This window comes from Ascidia mentula, chromosome 9 (genome assembly GCF_947561715.1).
Source record: "Ascidia mentula chromosome 9, kaAscMent1.1, whole genome shotgun sequence".
In the NCBI taxonomy this organism is placed as follows: domain Eukaryota; kingdom Metazoa; phylum Chordata; class Ascidiacea; order Phlebobranchia; family Ascidiidae; genus Ascidia; species Ascidia mentula.
The window spans coordinates 13755953-13774722 of record NC_138574.1 but is presented as its reverse complement, the minus strand read 5'-3'; the positions used below and the strand labels follow the sequence as shown (position 1 = coordinate 13774722).

At 37.0% G+C, this 18770-nt stretch overlaps 2 protein-coding genes across 2 annotated transcripts; both read right to left on the bottom strand.

Moving 5' to 3' along the window:
• Positions 1-10156: 10156 nt before the first annotated feature.
• LOC145914234 (alpha-tectorin-like) lies at positions 10157-12244 on the bottom strand. Its single transcript, XM_083002030.1, has 4 exons — positions 12089-12244; positions 11916-12017; positions 11473-11575; positions 10157-10753 (listed from the first exon to the last, which is right to left on the bottom strand). Exons 1-4 carry the CDS (start codon positions 12227-12229, stop codon positions 10611-10613), a joined length of 489 nt encoding a protein of 162 aa, XP_082858156.1. The 5' UTR covers positions 12230-12244; the 3' UTR covers positions 10157-10610.
• Positions 12245-13131: 887 nt separating this feature from the next.
• Positions 13132-17414, bottom strand: LOC145914648 (uncharacterized). Its single transcript, XM_083002467.1, has 10 exons — positions 17298-17414; positions 17014-17177; positions 16280-16436; positions 15785-15972; positions 14723-14873; positions 14559-14607; positions 14218-14383; positions 13888-14063; positions 13448-13619; positions 13132-13221 (listed from the first exon to the last, which is right to left on the bottom strand). Exons 1-10 carry the CDS (start codon positions 17356-17358, stop codon positions 13132-13134), a joined length of 1374 nt encoding a protein of 457 aa, XP_082858593.1. The 5' UTR covers positions 17359-17414.
• Positions 17415-18770: the final 1356 nt, after the last annotated feature.

Genomic DNA, 18770 nt, shown 5'->3' with positions numbered 1-18770 from the left:
GAATTGAAGACAGCAGATTTTATTGTAAAAAATCGATTTCGCTTATGTAAGCATCGTCAGTTTCTGCAAAAATTACGTAGTAGTATTAAAAAAAGCAATAAAATACGTGTACACAAAAATCACCCTTGTGACTGAGAGTCTTTTCTTGGATTAAAAATCTGCTTGTTCTGGATTATACTGATTGCAATCTTTCAGTCCAGCACAAGAGAATTTAATATATATAATAAGGTTGACTAATTTTTTAAATCACGTTGTTGTTTTTCATCATGTTTACCTCCAATATCGTTGGACATTTCAAAACATACTGGTTCCAAATCTTCGTCCAGACAGCATTTAATTGCTGTCAGTCCGCTTGCACCACCACCAATGATACAAATTCGTTTTGACATTCTTCAATTCATATCAAGCACATTCTGCGAAGAAAACCCAAAACTATTACAAGATCGTTGCCACACCAAATCCAGATGCATTACAACCACCTCAAAGGAAAACATGCCAAGGTAACCTTTGTGGTTTAAAACTGCAAAGTGATGTCGCTTTTCGACCTTTGTTGCATGTTCATTGATTTGTAAACATTGCAACTTTTTGCCAATCACGTGAACCACTCATGCGTGAAGGTTGTGCCTTCAACATAGAAATGCAATAACGATTCTGTCAAAACGAAAGCAGCAGTTCTCCAACTTTTGGTGCTGACCAATCCACTTTGATGACGTCAGAGTAGTCGTGGACCCTTTGTTTTTTGGAAAATTTTGAACCTGCTCAGATTTAAGTCTAGGATGCACGTCACAAACTTATGAAAAGTTTTTCCGTACTTGGGACATCGTTATGATTCAAACAATTGCAATTTTGAATTCAAAAATCCTGCCCTACTAACTCGAAATTTCAATAGACACTGGAAGGTCTACATGAGTGTAATCGTTGAGTACCAGCTCGCCGTTGTGCAAATTACAGCAACAACGCCAGCAATAAACTGTAGTAGTGCTTTGAAAAACATTGCAAATATTAGCCTACTACAGTGCTATATTGTCTCCGCGATGTAAGTGTGAATGTCAAAAGTGAAAAGTGTCTTTTCTTTTTGTCATATGGCTATCTGGTTCCATGAGAAAAAACTGGCATAAGTCTGTGAGGGATCGTGTTATCATGGCAACCAACTATAATCACTCAAGGACGCGTCTTTTTGAAACCACAAACAACTACATGACACAGTACGACTGGATTTAAATGTGCAGCATAACTACCAATGCATGTTTTTTTCGTTTTTGTCAAGGTAGCGACCTTCCACGTAATTTGTTTAGCATTCTACCACTGTGGTATGGGACACCTTTGTCCTTTATATAAATAACAAGGTTGTTTTTGGGGTGAAGCTAAATATTTGTAACAACGTCTTTTGTTCAAGACCAAATCTTAGAGAAACTGCTGATTAGCGTTGGTGCAATATCCTGAATGAATTTATAAAAATATCACCATTTTTCATGATATAACGGCAACATCAGTTGCCCCTGAGAAGAATTGCTTGGAAGCATTTATTGAACTCCAAAACAAAATAAAGACGATGACAAATAGGAATTCCAACGAGAGTCAAAAATCTGTGTTACGGTCTCACTTTTGAAGTAATCACTGACAAAAAATCGCTTGGATAATTACGCGGACAAATATACAATAAAATTTAAGGCGCCAATCTACCTTTTTTTGTGTAAATTTTCTGTCTTGCGTGCCCAAGCCACGCTCAGCTTTCAGCTCAGATCTCACTTGGTCACCGATTCACTTCTGTTTGATTTTTTGTAACTATACCAAAGTCACAGTATAGTCTTACTTGCACAAATAAACACCCTTGTAACCGATTTTTCTTGTTGATTTAAATTTGGGTGAGCAACCAACAGACCACAGCCACATCCGGCCCGTCCAGCAAAATCATCCGGCCGCGACAATTCCTCTAAGCAACATAAACACTGAAGGGAGCGGAATTGTTAATGGAAAAATAGCGTGGTTCGTTAGGGCAGAGTTTGCGAGCAGGAATATGTCTTATATGAATCCTCTGTAAGCCCAAGTTGTTTTGTTTGACGACATAAAAATGCAAATATTGATTGTCAATACGCCTGATCTAAATCTTCCATTCATAACTAACAAAAATATCGTGTATGTTATACGTAAGCTGTATAAACGAAAAAAGTGTGGGATTATAATTAAATGCAGTGGTACTCGATCACACATAGCATGGCAATCATGTTAAGCATTATAATTCTGTTAATGATTTCCTGCTCACCAAGCTAAACTACAATAGAAACCGAAGCTTTCATATGCAATACGCATAATATAACTGCTTCTAACTTCCTCAGTTTAACATAAATCTTGTGTGTAAAAGTTTGTTGCTGCATTTTTTTATTTGTTATTTGAAATTGGCATAGCATATATTATACACAAACAAATACGGTGGGTTCGTTTCTGAGATGAGATTACAACTATGGTCACAAATTACATCGCAAAGGAGTGATTATCAATCCAACCTATTTTAACATAAATGCAAAATATGCAAAGTTTGTAAACATTTTACTTCCTAGAATATTCTTTCAAACCAAGAAAAGCAAGCAATTGGTTAACTGTATGTACAATTAGGTTTAACTCGCAATCATTCAATAAAAGCTGTTATGAACGATTGCTGTGCTGAGATCTTAAACCTGGAGGCAATCAGTCAGTTACTTTCCACGCACAAGCACGCCCTGGGTAAACCCTCCATTACCGGAACGTGGTTTGAAACGCATTATTATCAACCCCACAACCACAACAAGCAAAATAACGATGGCTCCAACAGCAATGTAAAGGATTTCCATTTTCTGGAATCCTTTGCTTTCAAATGCTTGCTCCACTCCTACAATAAATTAAGAGCAAGTAGCATTATGATTTTCTGCAGTTCTTCTTTATTCACATCGTTATTGCGTTGAATCAAAGTTATTTGGTTGTTATCTAATATTCAACCAACACTTCAGATGCGCAACAATATTTTCTTAATTCGCCCATTAACGCAACGACAATCTTATCTTTCATTAGCTTAAGTTTCCTCCACATTTACCTATGCACGTTTTCTTGTCCTCGTCAAGGACGTGACCTTCAAAACATGAACATTTTATGATTCCGTTTATGATGTTGCAAGAGTCAGTGCAACCTCCATTTTCCTAAACAAACATTAACTGTAAGCAATATGGTAAGAGCAAGGATCCGGAAATAGTCAATTTGTGTGTCCAAATATTTCTGTTCCCAAAACAAATCGAAAAAGGGGTTCCTTGATGGCTTCATAGTTTTGTATATTAATGTACAATGATAAACTTGCATGAGTCAAGACTACATATTCGGTTTAGTCTCTCCAGTAAAGTTGTCGCACGGATAAAACTCGCCTTTTCACACAGATCCGGAACCGAAACATAGAAAGGTCCAACTGATATGACTTCCTTTAAACCCGGAACCACAGATCGACGTTTGCGTCCACGTGAGCAATCCTGTGGGAAGAAAGCAAAACATGCATTGTTGTTATCTAAGCTAATATTTGTGGTCATGAACAATGCGATAAATAACAGGATATGGATATCTTACCGGTTGTACTAGGTATTTGCACTTGCAGAATTATTAATATATGATTTTCATTGATAAATATATTATCTTACCGGTTGTGCACATACGGTGTTGGTGTTGTCACATAATTGCACGTAGCAGTGAGCGTACAGGGATTGTTGGTTTTCAGACTCGTTGATCCAAACGAATGAACGAAACTTGAAGGTGGCGTAGATCGGTTGATAATTTCTCGTCACCACAATCGTGTCTTCAGTTTCAGTTTCGTGCTCAACTTTGCAGCTAAAAAAGCGAAAATTAGCCCCAACAACGTTTTTTGAACGCTTTTTTTTGTAAATTTGTAACCTTCATAGACTACATTTACGGTAATAAGTCTGTACAAAAATCCAAAACAAATCAGAAACAAATGAATGTTTGCAAACTAATGAAGAAGGATCGTTTGAATATTTGCTCGGGGTAAATCACCTTTCTCTGATGAGTTCATATCTTTTATTTCCTCCAACGTCTCTTGTGATCCAACAACTTTTCAACTAAATTGAATAAATGAAGAAACAGAAACGCTATCAGCCATCGCCCACAAGAAACACTTGAATGATTACTCACCAATAAATCTATTTTTTTGTATGCCGAAATATCCAGTTTTGCGTAGATATATTCTGGAACACTAACGATCGAATTAGATGTAAGTGGGTTTCGCATTTGCTCGTCACCAAACAACGCAAACCTGACCGTAATGTTGCCAACCGTACTGTATGAAGCGACAATGTTTTCTTTTCTGTTCAAAAAGTTTTGAGGTTAACTTAAACTCGTGGTTGTAAAAAGTGTTATTTAAAACCCACTCCGTATAGGGTACCCAACAGATCGACGTTGACCGGAAAGGTACCACAAAGTGGAAATTAGTGTGCCCGCTAGTGCAAAAGCTAGCACAGTGCCACAGACAACAGCTGCACTGATACGACCTTACAGGTCGAAACAGTGCGTGTACACACCATGTCTGCAGCTTTCCAAAACGCACCCATACTTACGCTAATTTGGTTAAAACAGATCCAGCGTCCACTTTAATATTTCTGTTCAATATTTTCGACTCGTTGTAGTCACAAGATATCTCCCAGTAAGGTCGGTAGGACATCCTACTTACTACTTGGCTGTTGTACTTGAAGTTGCGAACTTTGTAAACCAATCTGAACATGCCACTTGTTTTCTAAGAGTGAAACATCAATTCTACAATTTTCTATAATTAATTCGCTATGTATTAACGAAAATCTGTCAAGAAGAAAGTTTCTAAAGGGGAAGTTTATGACAATTTTGTTGAACATAACCTGGGTGGGCAAAATCTGTTAGGAAAATCTAAACAGACACCTTTTTAGTTGGAGAACATTCGTTGAGATCGAAATGAAAAACTGGATTATTTGCTGGAGCTTTGCAACTCTCCGGAAGGGAATTAAGGTTGGTGGTCGTTTGATTAGAAATATACAAAATATCTTCTCCGCTTGCTAGAAGTAATTTTAATCCATGAGAACTGACGCTAAAAAAGCAAATAGAATGTTGATACCCATAATAATGTTACAATGTTACACTGTAAGTGTTTACTTTGGCGTAGGGAAAAATTAGCAGAAATTTGTTCCCGTGTTGTGGCAAATAAATAATTTTATTTTATTTAGTTTGTTTTTTTTGCAGCAAATTTTTACATAAATACCAACTTTAGCTTGACGGAGTCGGTGCATTCTATTCCATCAAACAACTTGCAGTCTGCGTAAAGTGGTCTCAATTAGAAAGAGATAATTTTTTAGTAGTTTGGCGTAACTTTTAATTTTCGCATGTGAGTTAAGTCTTTAGTTTATCTACTATTACCTATTCTATGAGCGGGATTAAGATCAAGCAGTTTGTTTAGTTTGTGTGTTTATGTTTGTTGTAGTAACAAGCTTATAATTTTCCGTTTTTCATGGTTTAAAATATTGCGGTAATTTGTTGACAAACAGTTATGTATTAAACCTGAATCGATGTGAATGGTTGGAGAAGGTGAATAAGCAGCATAAGTAAATATTTGAACGTTGACTCTTCGGGCTTGAACTGTTGTGACTATTTCATCTCTTTGAGTGGTAGTTATTCTGATTCCTGGATGGGAAGGATCGTCTGATAAAATCTAAAGGAAATTTCTTCTTTAAACGATCGCTATAATACTTCCTAAAGAAAGCAAAACACAAAAGTTTCGTGATCTAAATTACTCTACTTCGCTCGAACGACTTTTTACACGATTAATTTTCCCTTAAATAATCATGTTTACTGTTTTTGCGCTTTTGTTGTAATTTTTTGCATTCATTATTCTTTGCTGTATTTTTTTTCTAGAAAGCGATTAAATTTTTGGTCCAAATCCAAATACTTTGAAAAGTCAAGATACAACCGGATGTGCGAATTCAAATGCAAGTTTAACATATTCAGGCATTAGGTAATGTTGAAAGCAATTGAGTTTTTAAGTCACAACTTGTGGTAATTTTCATGCGAACTTCGCTTTAAACGACTTGTGCGATGTATTAAATATTTTCTTAAATAGGCAAAGCCTTTCTTTGGTCCACATTATTTTACATTTCAGCATATGTTGAAAGAGTCGTTGTATTTATTTTAGTTATTCTTTAATTGCGATGAAAGGACACGTGAAACTTATCGGCAGGTTTAATTTTCACTTTATTGTTACTTATGTTGAACTTCGCTGTAACGAAATGGAATTAATTATCTGAGAAACATTACATTTGTAACCAATCACATTAAGTGCGTATGTCTCCTACCCTTTGCGTGCTCCTACATATGGAAATAACTTTGCATCTAAGCCCGTGACTTGAAATCCTCTATATTTGCCTCAACCACTGCCATTGTAATTTTTGTATCCATAGTTTTTCTGCCTTTTTTTTGTTTGCTTGAGAAACTGAAATTAATTCTAGACCAAATCCGAATACATTGAAAAGTCAAAATACTGCCTGCGGTGTGATTTTAAATGCAACATTGACATGATCTGGCAATTTCATGGCTGATTTAGGAGTTTTTATATCAAAATTCGTTGGAACTATTCATACGAACTTACGAATATGTTGTCCTTGTAATCATTTAGTCCTGACGACACAGTAACTGTAAAGTTGCACCTCACTGGACTTGACACCGTGTAATTACAAGCAAGCATTCCCAATAACTTTCCATTACTTGTCGGGAGAACGAGTGTTGTTGGAAGATCTTCCACGTCCAACTCCAAGTTGCACGAGGCTTCCTCGGTGACTAAACAACATATAGTGACGTTCGTCGTCAATCAGCAGCAATTCTCGGCGTGTTTTTAAATAGGTTTCACAATGCACGGTTGAAACACCCTGTGCGGTAGCTTTATTAACAGTTAAATTACAAAGTCAGTGTAAACCATGCAAGCTAAGTATACGCCGACAGACAAAATCTGCTTGAAATATCACTCAACTTGATAAACTAAAATCGCCTAATTGTCAAACAAAAATGTTTGTTTCGTCATAACGAGTGATTTTAGTTCATCAGTTATATGAAATTTACACAGAAATCAGTGGACAGAGTAATTTACCTTTTATAAACGCGAATACAGGATAGTTAGTAATGCCTCGTAACGTGGGGCAACTCAAATACAAGGAACCGGTATTTGATTTCACAATTCCTGTCGCACTTCCATTACCAACGAAAGTCCCCAGCAAGACTCCGTTTTTGTTGCTTCCTTGGTAAACCTATCACATAATTAAATGAACACAGAAACATATCGAACAAAAAAAAGTTTGCGTGAAGCGAAACATCTTGAGAAACGTTCGACTTGTGACTCGCCAGCAAATTCTTGATCCCTTCAAGAAGAAAATTGAAAAGTAATTATTTCAAATTGGATTTTGTTTCTCTTTGTATTGAATTTATTTTCCAGTTAAATGTTTGCAATGATTAGTTGAATGTTTGCAATCAGAGTAATAGAGCACGAAAATCATTATTGTTACAAAAGAATGAAAAGCTTCACTGGCATCGCGGCCTTGCTGGATCAGCCATTTTCCCAACAAATCGGAGCGAGATCGGAAAATCAAGCTCCCGGTGAGGTTTGAACTCACGACCCTGGGTTAACCAGGCCCAACGCTCTACCAACTGAGCTACAGAAGCTCGGCGGTTTCACAGGGTATATGTGGTCAAGGTACACTGATGCGCAATAGCACAACTTGCCATGCGACCTCCACATATACGTAGAGGATTTGCATCACGCAATCAGCGTTGACAACGCAAAAGTGTCAATGTTTTCAACAAAAGAAGTAAGACATTTTTACCGAACAAGTATTGTTGCCGAGTGAGTTGAAATACAAGTGTATTGCAGCAGTTCCAGAACTTCCAGTACTGTACGCAAATTCATAACTTTCACATGAGGTGGGGATATGGAAAGCCGTTCTGATTCCACTATAAGCCGAAGGTCGGCACGTGGACGACACTCCACCTGAACAAAATACGAAGAACGAAGTCTGTGAATGTTCATAAAATATTATTTCAGTGAAGTTGGGTTAATCCAACGCACACAAATTATGTCAGTGTATTACTCGGTATCTATGTAGTCACCTGGCAAAACTTGAAGCCACATACAGAGTAGAAGGACGATTTGCATCTTGGGGTTTCGCATTTCTTCAACAGAGCCTTTCGTTTTAAAGCAGGAGAAACACAACTTAATGTTTTGCAATTAGTTTTGTTTATAGCGGTGACAGGATGGAATTGGCCGATCTGTAAAACTTCCAATTCATGCCGCGACAAAGTGAAGTTTACAAAACAATATAATTTCTGTTCCAAAAAGTGCGACCTATACACATAGCCGACACATTCTAAACCAGAGACTTGTCGGCATTGCAATTGGTGATTATAAAAAATATTTTATGCGCAATCTTATGGTGCAAACAAGCAAAAAAACACACAAATTCGATTTAAATATCTGTTTAATATTTCCTATGAAACAAAATAAATTTCCACGCATTTAGGGATTAAAATATGCGAACATTTTAACTCAACAACTTATGGTTGTGCATTGGACAATTTAAAAACATCCGTGTTTGTTTTTTCCTAAATTTTTATGACCAACCTGTAACCAACCTTCGCCATGCCCCTGCATCACTTACTTTATTGACTCAATTACAAATCTCGCTTTTGTGTAAAAACACCACATTATGGCGCAAGAGAGCAGTATTCGTTACGTTGTCCTTGGCAACGACGCGTTGATAGTTTAGTGCTCTTTTCTACCAAATATCGTGTTCCGAAAGCTGAAGATATTTTGTTTTAATTTGCAGATCAAACCGACAAATTGATCTACGTTGTTGAACCACTTCATTGTAGCAACAATTTTGCTTTGAATTAAACAGAACAAACCGATTTAAACTTCCTTTCTGCAAACAAATATCTGCTTTCTGCGCCTCACAATCTACTATCAACCTTCATCCTTGCCAAGAAATGTTAACATGCAGCTCATATCTATGCGAATAACACATAAACTTTTAGACATTGCTTTGTTGCAAAACAGCTTTTATGCAACCACGACCTGCAGCTTCAAATAGCTTCTGAAGTGAGCTGAAAAACTCAGACACACAGAACTTTATTTGGCGTCACAGCCACAAAAATGCAGAAAAACAAGTTTCAAGTCAGACCGCATTTCTTAGTCATTGCTGGGATTCTTGCAGCTTTTGCAGGGCTTAATTTTAACTTAAACTATTTGAAAACGCTAAACACTCATTCCATGGGAAAACTGTGAGGTTTATTTTAGGGTTTGGACCTTGGCCGAAGGATTAAAAATTATTTCAGTTGTAAAATAGTGGTTGAAGATTTGTTGGGTATCTAAATTTACGCATTTGCATAAGTATTCAGCTGCTGAATTACAAAAAAAGACAGTTTGTATTTTTTTTGTTAATTAATGAAACCTTTTTATTGGTGGTGTGACGTCATTACACAGACCAACAACGATGGAAAATTCTTGCTGAGTTTGCAGCAATTCAACCTCGTAAACACAGACACAACATCGCCTGAAGAGTAGCCTCAAGCAATTAAGCTTTTCCGCAGCCTCGTTTCTAGAATACATCGACGCTAACGCAGCTTTTCAATGATTTGCAAAATTTGATGTCAACTTTTACATTGTTTTCGTTCTGTTTCTTGTCGAAAAATTCCTTCCCCGTTTATTGTTCGGAAATTTATGCACAAAGGCAACGGTTTTAAAGCTTGTCATGTTGAAATGTAGAGTGTGAAATTATTAATCAACACATTGTGTGTTTGACGAACACCAAACAACTACAAAACCTCTTACAGACAAATTATACTCCGTAATCTGCAAATAGTAGCAGCTACAGAGTGGAAAAATAAAACTCCAAGCAATTACCAAAGAAGGCAAAACCATAGACCATCCAGAGTTAACGTTAATGCTAACAATGATTGCCAAACTCTGTGTTTGATTTCCACTGCAGCTAAAAATAATCCCAGTACAGTATGGATGAATATGTTGCTGCATTTTTTATTTCGTTTTTATAGCTTACATGATACGCACGGAAATTTTTGTTAGTTATAAATGGAAGGTTTAGTTATAAATGTTAGTTATAAGTGGAGTCGCATAATTCAGTTCGCTTTAAGTGTTCCGCCACTATTTCCGAATTGACGAACAATATTTGCACCTTTATGTCCGTAACCAGAACAAATTAAGTTTACAGTGGATTTCAATCTGAGGTCGGCAAACATTTCCCACCAATTATTCCATTCCCTCCACTTCAATGTTGTTTAGATGCGAATTAAGACCATTGTACACAGGTTTCTTAATTATGAACTGTAACCTAACTTAGCACTGCGCGAGCCAGCCTACTATAATTTGTAAAGTGGCTGCGGGCTGGTTGATTTTGCTGGGCTGGCCGGATGTTGTCGCGGACTGTAGGTTGCCGATCCCAGATTGAAATCAACAAACGGGTTACGGGTATTTTTATGTACAAATACGACTACTGTGACTTTGTTAAAGCAAACATGCAAACATGCAGTTAGTATATTTGGATGTTATAGTGAGCATATTATTCGTTCTTGTTGAAACGACGTCTCAAATATCTAACGGTGAATCCCAACACAACAATGAGTAGAAGAACGATGAATCCAACTGCAATGTAAACACCTTCCAAACTCTGGAAACCTTCGCTTTGCAACGCTTCTTCTACATCTGCATGTAAAGTTAAATGTGTTTTGTATTATAAGAATTTACTCCGCACTGGCGACATTGTTATGCTCGCCGTGGTGAAAATAACAACAACACAAATAAATTGTAGGATACAGATCCTTATTTGCCGTGTACGTTTTGTATGCGTGCAATTCTACAACCTTTTATTCCAATTTGCAGTTGGTGAACAGTTTTACAGCAAACAGATGAATAAACTAGAACAAACACGATTCAAAACTAAATGCCTACACGGATCCACCTTATTCAAATAGAATAAACTTATCACAGCCAAGAAGGCATTAAAATAGCGTAAGATTAACCAGATTACAATGGATGAACACTTTCACAACATTACAATCTCGCACAACCCAAACATGAGACAAGTTTTCACGCATGAATGCACCAAGCAAACTCACAGAAATCATAGTCAGTTCTGTTCTTAAATAAATTGTGGAGTTGCTTTGAAAAATGTTGCAAATAATATTATGGAGTGCAAAATCGTCTCCGCGATACAAGCGCGTATGTCAATAGTGAAAAGTGTCTTTCATTTTCGTCATAGCTATCAGGTTCCATGAGAAAAAACTGATATAAGCCTGTGAGGGATTATGTTACCATGGTAACCCAAGAGTATTATTATAATGACTCAAGGACGCATCTTTTGTGAAACCACAAACAATTTCAAAGTTACTATACGACTCGATTTAACAGTGCAGCATAATTACCAATGCATGTTTTCTTGTTTTTGCCAAGGTAGCGACCTTCGAAGCAAAAGCAATGGACTTTCCCGTTCATGACGTTGCAAAAATCTGAGCATTCCCCATTGTTCTGAACAAAATAAATACGTTTTTAAGAAGGAAACGAGATATAGAGTCAGATATCTTTCATTAAGCATAACAAGGGTGGAATCAGGACCACTTAGCAGTATGTAAACGTTTAAATCAGAGCTTCTCAATATTATTCGCGGGTGACGCACTTGGAAATATCCGTCGCATTTGCGAAAAAACAACGATAAATTAATCACAACGACAACGAGTGATTTCTATGTTTATAATTGCCAGTCGGAGAACGTTGACTGTTTGTTTGCATCATTTTCTTCAGAGCGCAGCAAAGTTTGAAAACCACTGGTTCAAATTGTTAAATTCATGTTGAAAAGATTTTTTTCTACCTTTTCACACAAGTCTTGGGTGGAAACATGGAAAGGCCCAACAGAGATAACTTCATTTAAGCTTACTCGCGTGGATCTCCGTTGACGTTTTTTTGTGCAATTCTAAACAACAATTTTATCGGGACTTCATCTAATGTCATTTAATACTGGGAGAAGCTAATTTCAAATCTTACCGGTTTTTGACAATCATTATTAATATTGTCACAGAGTTGCAAGTAGCAGTGAGCGTACAGGGAATGTTGGTTTACATCCTTATTCACCCACACGAATGAGCGAAATTTAAAGGTTGCGAAAGTCGGCTGGTAATTCCTCATTATCACGATTGCATCTTCCGCCTCTGCCTCGAGCACAACTTTGCAACTAAACGTAAGGAAACAAACTGAAATTTAAATACTTTTACTAAAAGCCAAAACTTTCGGTAAGAAATTCGTGCATTGGTCACAACTATTAATTATTCACTGGACACATATAAAGCATTTGGGGCAAAAGGCGACATTTTCTGAACTACAGTCCAGACCACGAGGCAAAAAATGACGTCATCCATCAATCAGATAAGTTCCAGTTGGACAAGGGTAGATTTGACTGGTGTTCAAGTTAAGAAAAAGTATAAACAGGAGACTGCAAGTGTCTCACCTGTCAATCTCGTAAGTTTGGGCAAATTCGCAAAAAAACTTTGGCTGGATCAGCCATTTTTTCCTGACAAGCCGAAGCAAGATGTGAAAAATGAAGCTCCCGGTGAGGTTTGAACTCACGAACCTGGGTTAACCAGGCCCAACGCTCTACCAACTGAGCTATGGGTGAGATAGCTCAGTGGCTTCAAGGTGTATATTGTGGCCAAGGTACACTGGTGCGTAAGCAAACAACTTGCCTGGCAACCTTCACATATACGTAAGGGATCTTAAACACGGCATCAGATAACGCAGTAATATTTCATGCAATGTCGTGATTGCGATCATGAGGTTTGCAGGCTTGGCAGCCCAGACATCGCTGCCTAGCCCATACCTCACGATAGCGATACGTTAGATGTGATCGCCAAGCAAGGACCTGCGCAGTGGGGCGATCCTGCCAGTCATGCCATTGCATAAAATATTACTGTTGATTTGGTTGAAATATTAATGTAGGATTTGTAATCGAGATTCGGTGTGTGAAAATAGTGCATTACTAATAATTTGCTTTTGCTTTTGATGTGAGTTTCAACAATATAAGCAAGCGCGAATTAATGGTTTTCAGCTTGGGTTTGTCTTACAGTCCCAGGGTGATTCCCACCTTTTAATTTTATGTGAAGTTTTTGAAAGATACCATATACCTAATGTAGTGCACTAGGTAAAAGATACCTTCCAAAAACTTTCCATACTTTACAGAAAAGTTTAAGAAATCTTACCTTTCTGTAATGAGACTGTAGCCTTCACTTTTAACACCGCTGCTGTTTGTGACCCAGCAACTTTTTATCTGCAATTTGGCCAAATAGTTCGGAAATAATCAATGCAGATATTTTTCAACTAAAGAAAATGTGATGAAATGCGATAAATTACCTGGAGATCTAACTCTTTGTGAGCCGATAGGTTCAGCTTTCCGTAGACGTATTCGGGAACACTGACGATCGATTCTGATGTAAGAGGTGTTTGCATTTGCTCGTCACCAAACAACCCAAAGCTAATCGTGAAGTTTCCAAGTGCACGTTGTGAAGCGACAAAGCTTTCCTTTCTGCACAGAGAGTTGTAATGTTAAGTTTTATTGAAATAAAAAGTGGAAACAGAGAATTAGAGGAAGGGTTCACATTTAAAAGACCCGAGGACCGTGTAACTTTTTGTTGGGCTCCTCTTCTAGCAGTATAATTTTCATCCCATTTAAAATAGAGACTGACTCAGTCGTAAACAACACAAGGTCACAGCAATGTCAAATGTGATTTCTGTGGCCGCTTGCTGGTGTTATGTAGAAGTAGGGGTTTGAGCGTAAAAACCCACTCACTTACACTAATTTGGTTAAAACAGATCCAGCGTCCACTTTAATATTTCTGTTCAACATTTCCGACTCGTTGTAGTCACAAGATATCTCCCAGTAAGGCCGGTAGGACATCCTACTTACTACTTGGCTGTTGTACTTGAAGTTGCGAACTTTGTAAACCAATCTGAACGTGCCACTTGTTTTCTAAGAGACAAACATCAATTTTACAAGGTTCCATAATTTGCTATGTGTTAACGAAAATCTGTCAAAAAGAAAGTTTCTAAAGGGGAAGTTTATGGCAATTTTGTTGAACATAGCCTGGGTGGGCAAAATTTGTTAGGAAAATCTAAACAGACACCTTTTTAGTTGGAGAACATTCGTTGAGATCGAAATGAAAAACTGGATTATTTGCTGGAGCTTTGCAACTCTCCGGAAGGGAATTAAGGTTGGTGTTCGTTTGATTAGAAATATACAAAATATCTTCTCCGCTTGCTCGAAGTAAGTTTAATCCATAAGAACTGACGCTAAAAAAGCAAGTAGAATGTTGTTAACTAATACATTGATAAAATGTTACACTGTGAGTGTGTACTTTGGCCAACAGAAAAATTAACAGAAATTTGTACCCGTGCTGTGGCAAATAAATAATTTTATTTTATTTACTTTGTTTTTTTTGCAGCAAATTTTTACATAAATACCAACTTTAGCTTGACGGAGTCGGTACATTCTATTCCACCAATCAACTTGCAGTCTGCGTAAAGTGGTCTCAATTGGAAAGAAATAATTTAGTAACAAGCATAAAATTTTTCGTTTTTCATGTTTTAAAATATTGCGGTAATTTGTTGACAAACAGTTATGTATTAAACCTGAATCAATGTGAATGGTTGGAGAAGGTGATGAAGCAGAATAAGTGAATATTTGAACGTTGACTCTTCGGGCTTGAACTGTTGTGACTATTTCATCTCTTTGATTGAAACTTATTCTGATTCCTGGATGGGAAGGATCGTCTGATAAAATCTAAAGGAAATTTCTTCTTTAAACGGTCGTTATAATACTTCCTAAAGGAAGCAAAACACAAACGTTTCGTGATTTAAATTACTCTACTTCGCTCTGAACGACTTTCTACACGAATAATTTCCCTTAAATAATCATGTTTTCTTTTTTTACACTATTGCTGTAATTTTTTGCATTCATTATTCTTTGCTGTATTTTTTTTCAAGAAAGTAATTTCATTTTTAGTCCGAATCCAAATACTTTGAAAAGTCATGATACAGCCTGATGTGCGAATTAAAATGCAAGTTTAACAAAATCAGGCATTAGGTAAAGGGTTTTTAAGTCACAACTTGTGGTAATTTTCATGCGAACTTCGCTTTAAACGACTTGTGCGATGTATTATATATTTCCTTAAATAGGCAAAGCCTTTCTTTGGTCCACATTATTTTAGAATTCAGCATATGTTGAAAGAGTCGTTGTATTTATTTTAGTTATTCTTTAATTGCGATGAAAGGACACGTGAAACTTATCGGCAGGTTTAATTTACACATTATTGTTACTTAGGTTGAACTTCGCTGTAACGAAATGGAATTAATTATCTGATAAACATTACATTTGTAACCCATCACATTTAAGTGCGTATGTCTCCTATCCTTTGCGTGCTCCTACATATGGAAATAACTTTGTATCTAAGCTCGTGACTTGAAATCCTCTATATTTGCCTCAACCACTGCCATGGGTAATCTTTGTATTCATTATTATTTATTTATTTGCTTGAGAAAGTGCAATTAATTCTAGACCAAATCCAAATACATTGAAATGTCAAAATACAGCCTGCAGTGTGAATTTGAATGCAACGTTGACATTATCAGGCAATTTCAATGATTTAGGAGTTTTTATATTAAAATTCGTTGAAACTATTCGTATGAACTTACGAATATGTTGTTCACGGAAGCAGTTAGTCCTGAGGACACGGTAAGTGTAAAGTTGCACCTCGCTGGAGTTGACATCGTGTAATTGCAAGCAAGCTTTCCCAACAACTTTCCATTACTTGTCGGGAGAACGAGAGTTGTTGGAAGATCTTCCACGTCCAACTCCAAGTTGCACGAGGCTTCCTCGGTGACTAAACAACATATAGTGACGTTCGTCGTCAATCAGCAGCAATTCTTGGCGTGTTTTCAAATAGGTTTCACAATGCACGGTGGAAAAACCCTGTGCGGTAGCTTTATTAACAATTAAATTACAAAGTCAGTGTAAACCATGCAAGCTAAGTATACGCCGACAGAGAAAATCTGCTTGAAATATCACTCAACTTGATAAACTAAAATCGCCTAATTGTCAAACAAAAATGTTTGTTTCGTCATAACGAGTGATTTTAGTTCATCAGTAACATTAAATTTACACAGAAATCAGTAGATAGAGTAATTTACCTTTTATGAAAGCAAAGGCAGGATAGTTGGTAATGGCTCGTAACGTGGGGCAACTCAAATACAAGGAACCGGTATTTGATTTCACAATTCCTGTCGCACTTCCATTACCAACGAAAGTCCCCAGCAAGACTCCGTTTTTGTTGCTTCCTTGGTAAACCTATCACATAATTAAATGAACACAGAAACATATCGAACAAAAAAAAGTTCGCGTGAAGCGAAACATCTTGAGAAACGTTCGACTTGTGACTCGCCAGCAAATTCTTGATCCCTTTAAGAAGAAAATTGAAAAGTAAATATTTCAAATTGGATTTTGTTTCTCGTTGTATTGAATTTCTTTTCCAGTTAAATGCTTTCAATGATTAGTTGAATGTTTGCAATCAGAGTAATGGAGCACGAAAATCATTATTGTTACAAAAGAATCAAAAGCTTCACTGGTATCGCGGCCTTGCTGGATCAGCCATTTTCCCAACAAATCGGAGCGAGATCAGAAAATTAAGCTCCCAGTGAGGTTTGAACTCACGACCCATGGGCTAACCAGGCCCAACGCTCTACCAACTGAGCTACAGAAGCTCAGTGGTTTCACGGGGTATATTGTGGTCAAGGTACACTGATGCGCAATAGCACAACTTGTCATTCGACCTCCACATGTGCGTAGAGGATTTCGCACCACCGTGATCAGCGTTGACAACGCAAAAGTGTCAATGTTGCCAACAAAAGAAGTAAGACATTTTTACCGAACAAATGTTGTTGCCGAGTGTGTTTCGATACAAGTGTATTGCAGCAGTTCCAGAACTTCCAGTACTGTACGCCCTTATATAACTTTCACATGAGGAGGGGGTATGGACATAGATTCTGGTTCCACTATAAGCCGAAGGTCGACACGTGGACGATCCTCCACCTGAACAAAATACGACGAACGAAGTTTGTGAATGTTCATTAAATATTATTTCAGTGAAGTTGGGTTCATCCAACCAACACAAATTATGTCAGTGCATTACACGGTTTCTTGTTTAATCACCTGACAAAACTTGAAGCCACATACAAAGTAGAAGGACGATTTGCATCTTGCGGTTTCGCATTTCTTCAAAAGAGCCTTAAAGCAGGAGAAACACAACTTGATGTTTTACAATTAATTTTATTTATAGCGGTGACAGGATGGAATTGGCCGATCTGTAAAACTTCCAAATTATGCCGGGACAAAGTGAAGTTTAACAAAACAATAAAATTTCTGTTTCAAAAAGTGCGACCTATATACATAGCCGACACATTCTAAACCAGAGACTTGTCGGCAATGCAATTGGTGATTATAAAAAAATATTTTATGCGCAATCTTATGGTGCAAACAGACAAAAAACACACAAATTCGATTTAAATATCTTTGTAATATTTCCTATGAAATAAAATATATTTCCACGCATTTAGGGATTAAAATATGCGAACATTTTAACTGAACAACTTATGGTTGTGCATTGGCCAATTTAAAAACATCTGTGTTTGTTTTTTCTTGAATTTTTATGACCAACTTGTAACCAACCTTCGCCTTGCCCCTGCATCACTTACTTTATTGACTCAATTACAAATCTCGCTTTGGTGTAAAAACACCACGTTATGGCGCAAGAGGGCAGTATACGTTACGTTGTTCTTGGCAACGACGCGTTGATATTTTAGTGCTCTTTTTTAACAAATATCGTGTTCCGAAGTCTAAGGTTATTTTGTTTTAATTTGCAGATCAAACCGACGAATTGATCTATGTTGTTGAACCACTTCATTGTAGCAATAATTTTGCTTTGAATTAAACAGAACAAACCGATTTAAACTTGGTCTTTTCTGCAAACAAATATCTGCTTTCTGCGCCTCACAATCTACTATCAACCTTCATCCTTGCCAAGAAATGTTAACATGCAGCTCATATCTATGCGAATAACACATAAACTTTTAGACATTGCTTTGTTGCAAAACAGCTTTTATGCAACCACGACCTGCAGCGTCAAATTGCTTCTGAAGTGAGCTGAAAAACTCAGACACACAGAACTTTATTTGGCGTCACAGCCACAAAAATGCAGAAAAACAAGTTTCAAGTTAGACCGCATTTCTTAGTCATTGCTGGGATTCTTGCAGCTTTTGCAGGACTTAATTTTAACTTGAACTATTTGAAAACGCTAAACACTCATTCCGTGGAAAAACTGTAAGGTTTATTTTAGGGTTTGGACCTTGGCCAAAGGTTTAAAAATTATTTTAGTTGTAAAATAGTGGTTGAAGATTTGCTGGGTATCTAAATTTACGCATTTGCATAAGTATTCAGCTGCTGAATTTAAAAAAAAACAGTTTGTTATTTTTTGTTAATTAATGAAACCTTTTTATTGGTGGTGTGACGTCATTACACAAACCAACAACGATGGAAAATTCTAGCTGAGTTTGCAGCAATTCAACCTCGTAAACAAAGACACAACATCGCCTGAAGAGTAGCCTCAAGCAATTAAGCTTTTACGCA

Excerpts from the sequence above, each read along its gene's own strand:
- LOC145914648 (XM_083002467.1), bottom strand. The coding sequence starts at position 17,358 with ATGCGAAACCGCAAGATGCAAATCGTCCTTCTACTTTGTATGTGGCTT. Across the intron at positions 17,178-17,297 it reads GTGGCTTCAAGTTTTGTCAG|GTGGAGGATCGTCCACGTGT; the intron begins GTGATTAAACAA and ends TATTTTGTTCAG. Across the intron at positions 16,437-17,013 it reads TCGGCAACAACATTTGTTCG|GTTTACCAAGGAAGCAACAA; the intron begins GTAAAAATGTCT and ends ATTATGTGATAG.
- LOC145914234 (XM_083002030.1), bottom strand. The coding sequence starts at position 12,229 with ATGAGGAATTACCAGCCGACTTTCGCAACCTTTAAATTTCGCTCATTC. Across the intron at positions 11,576-11,915 it reads CCCAAGACTTGTGTGAAAAG|AACAATGGGGAATGCTCAGA; the intron begins GTAGAAAAAAAT and ends TATTTTGTTCAG. Across the intron at positions 10,754-11,472 it reads AAACAAGAAAACATGCATTG|ATGTAGAAGAAGCGTTGCAA; the intron begins GTAATTATGCTG and ends CTTTACATGCAG.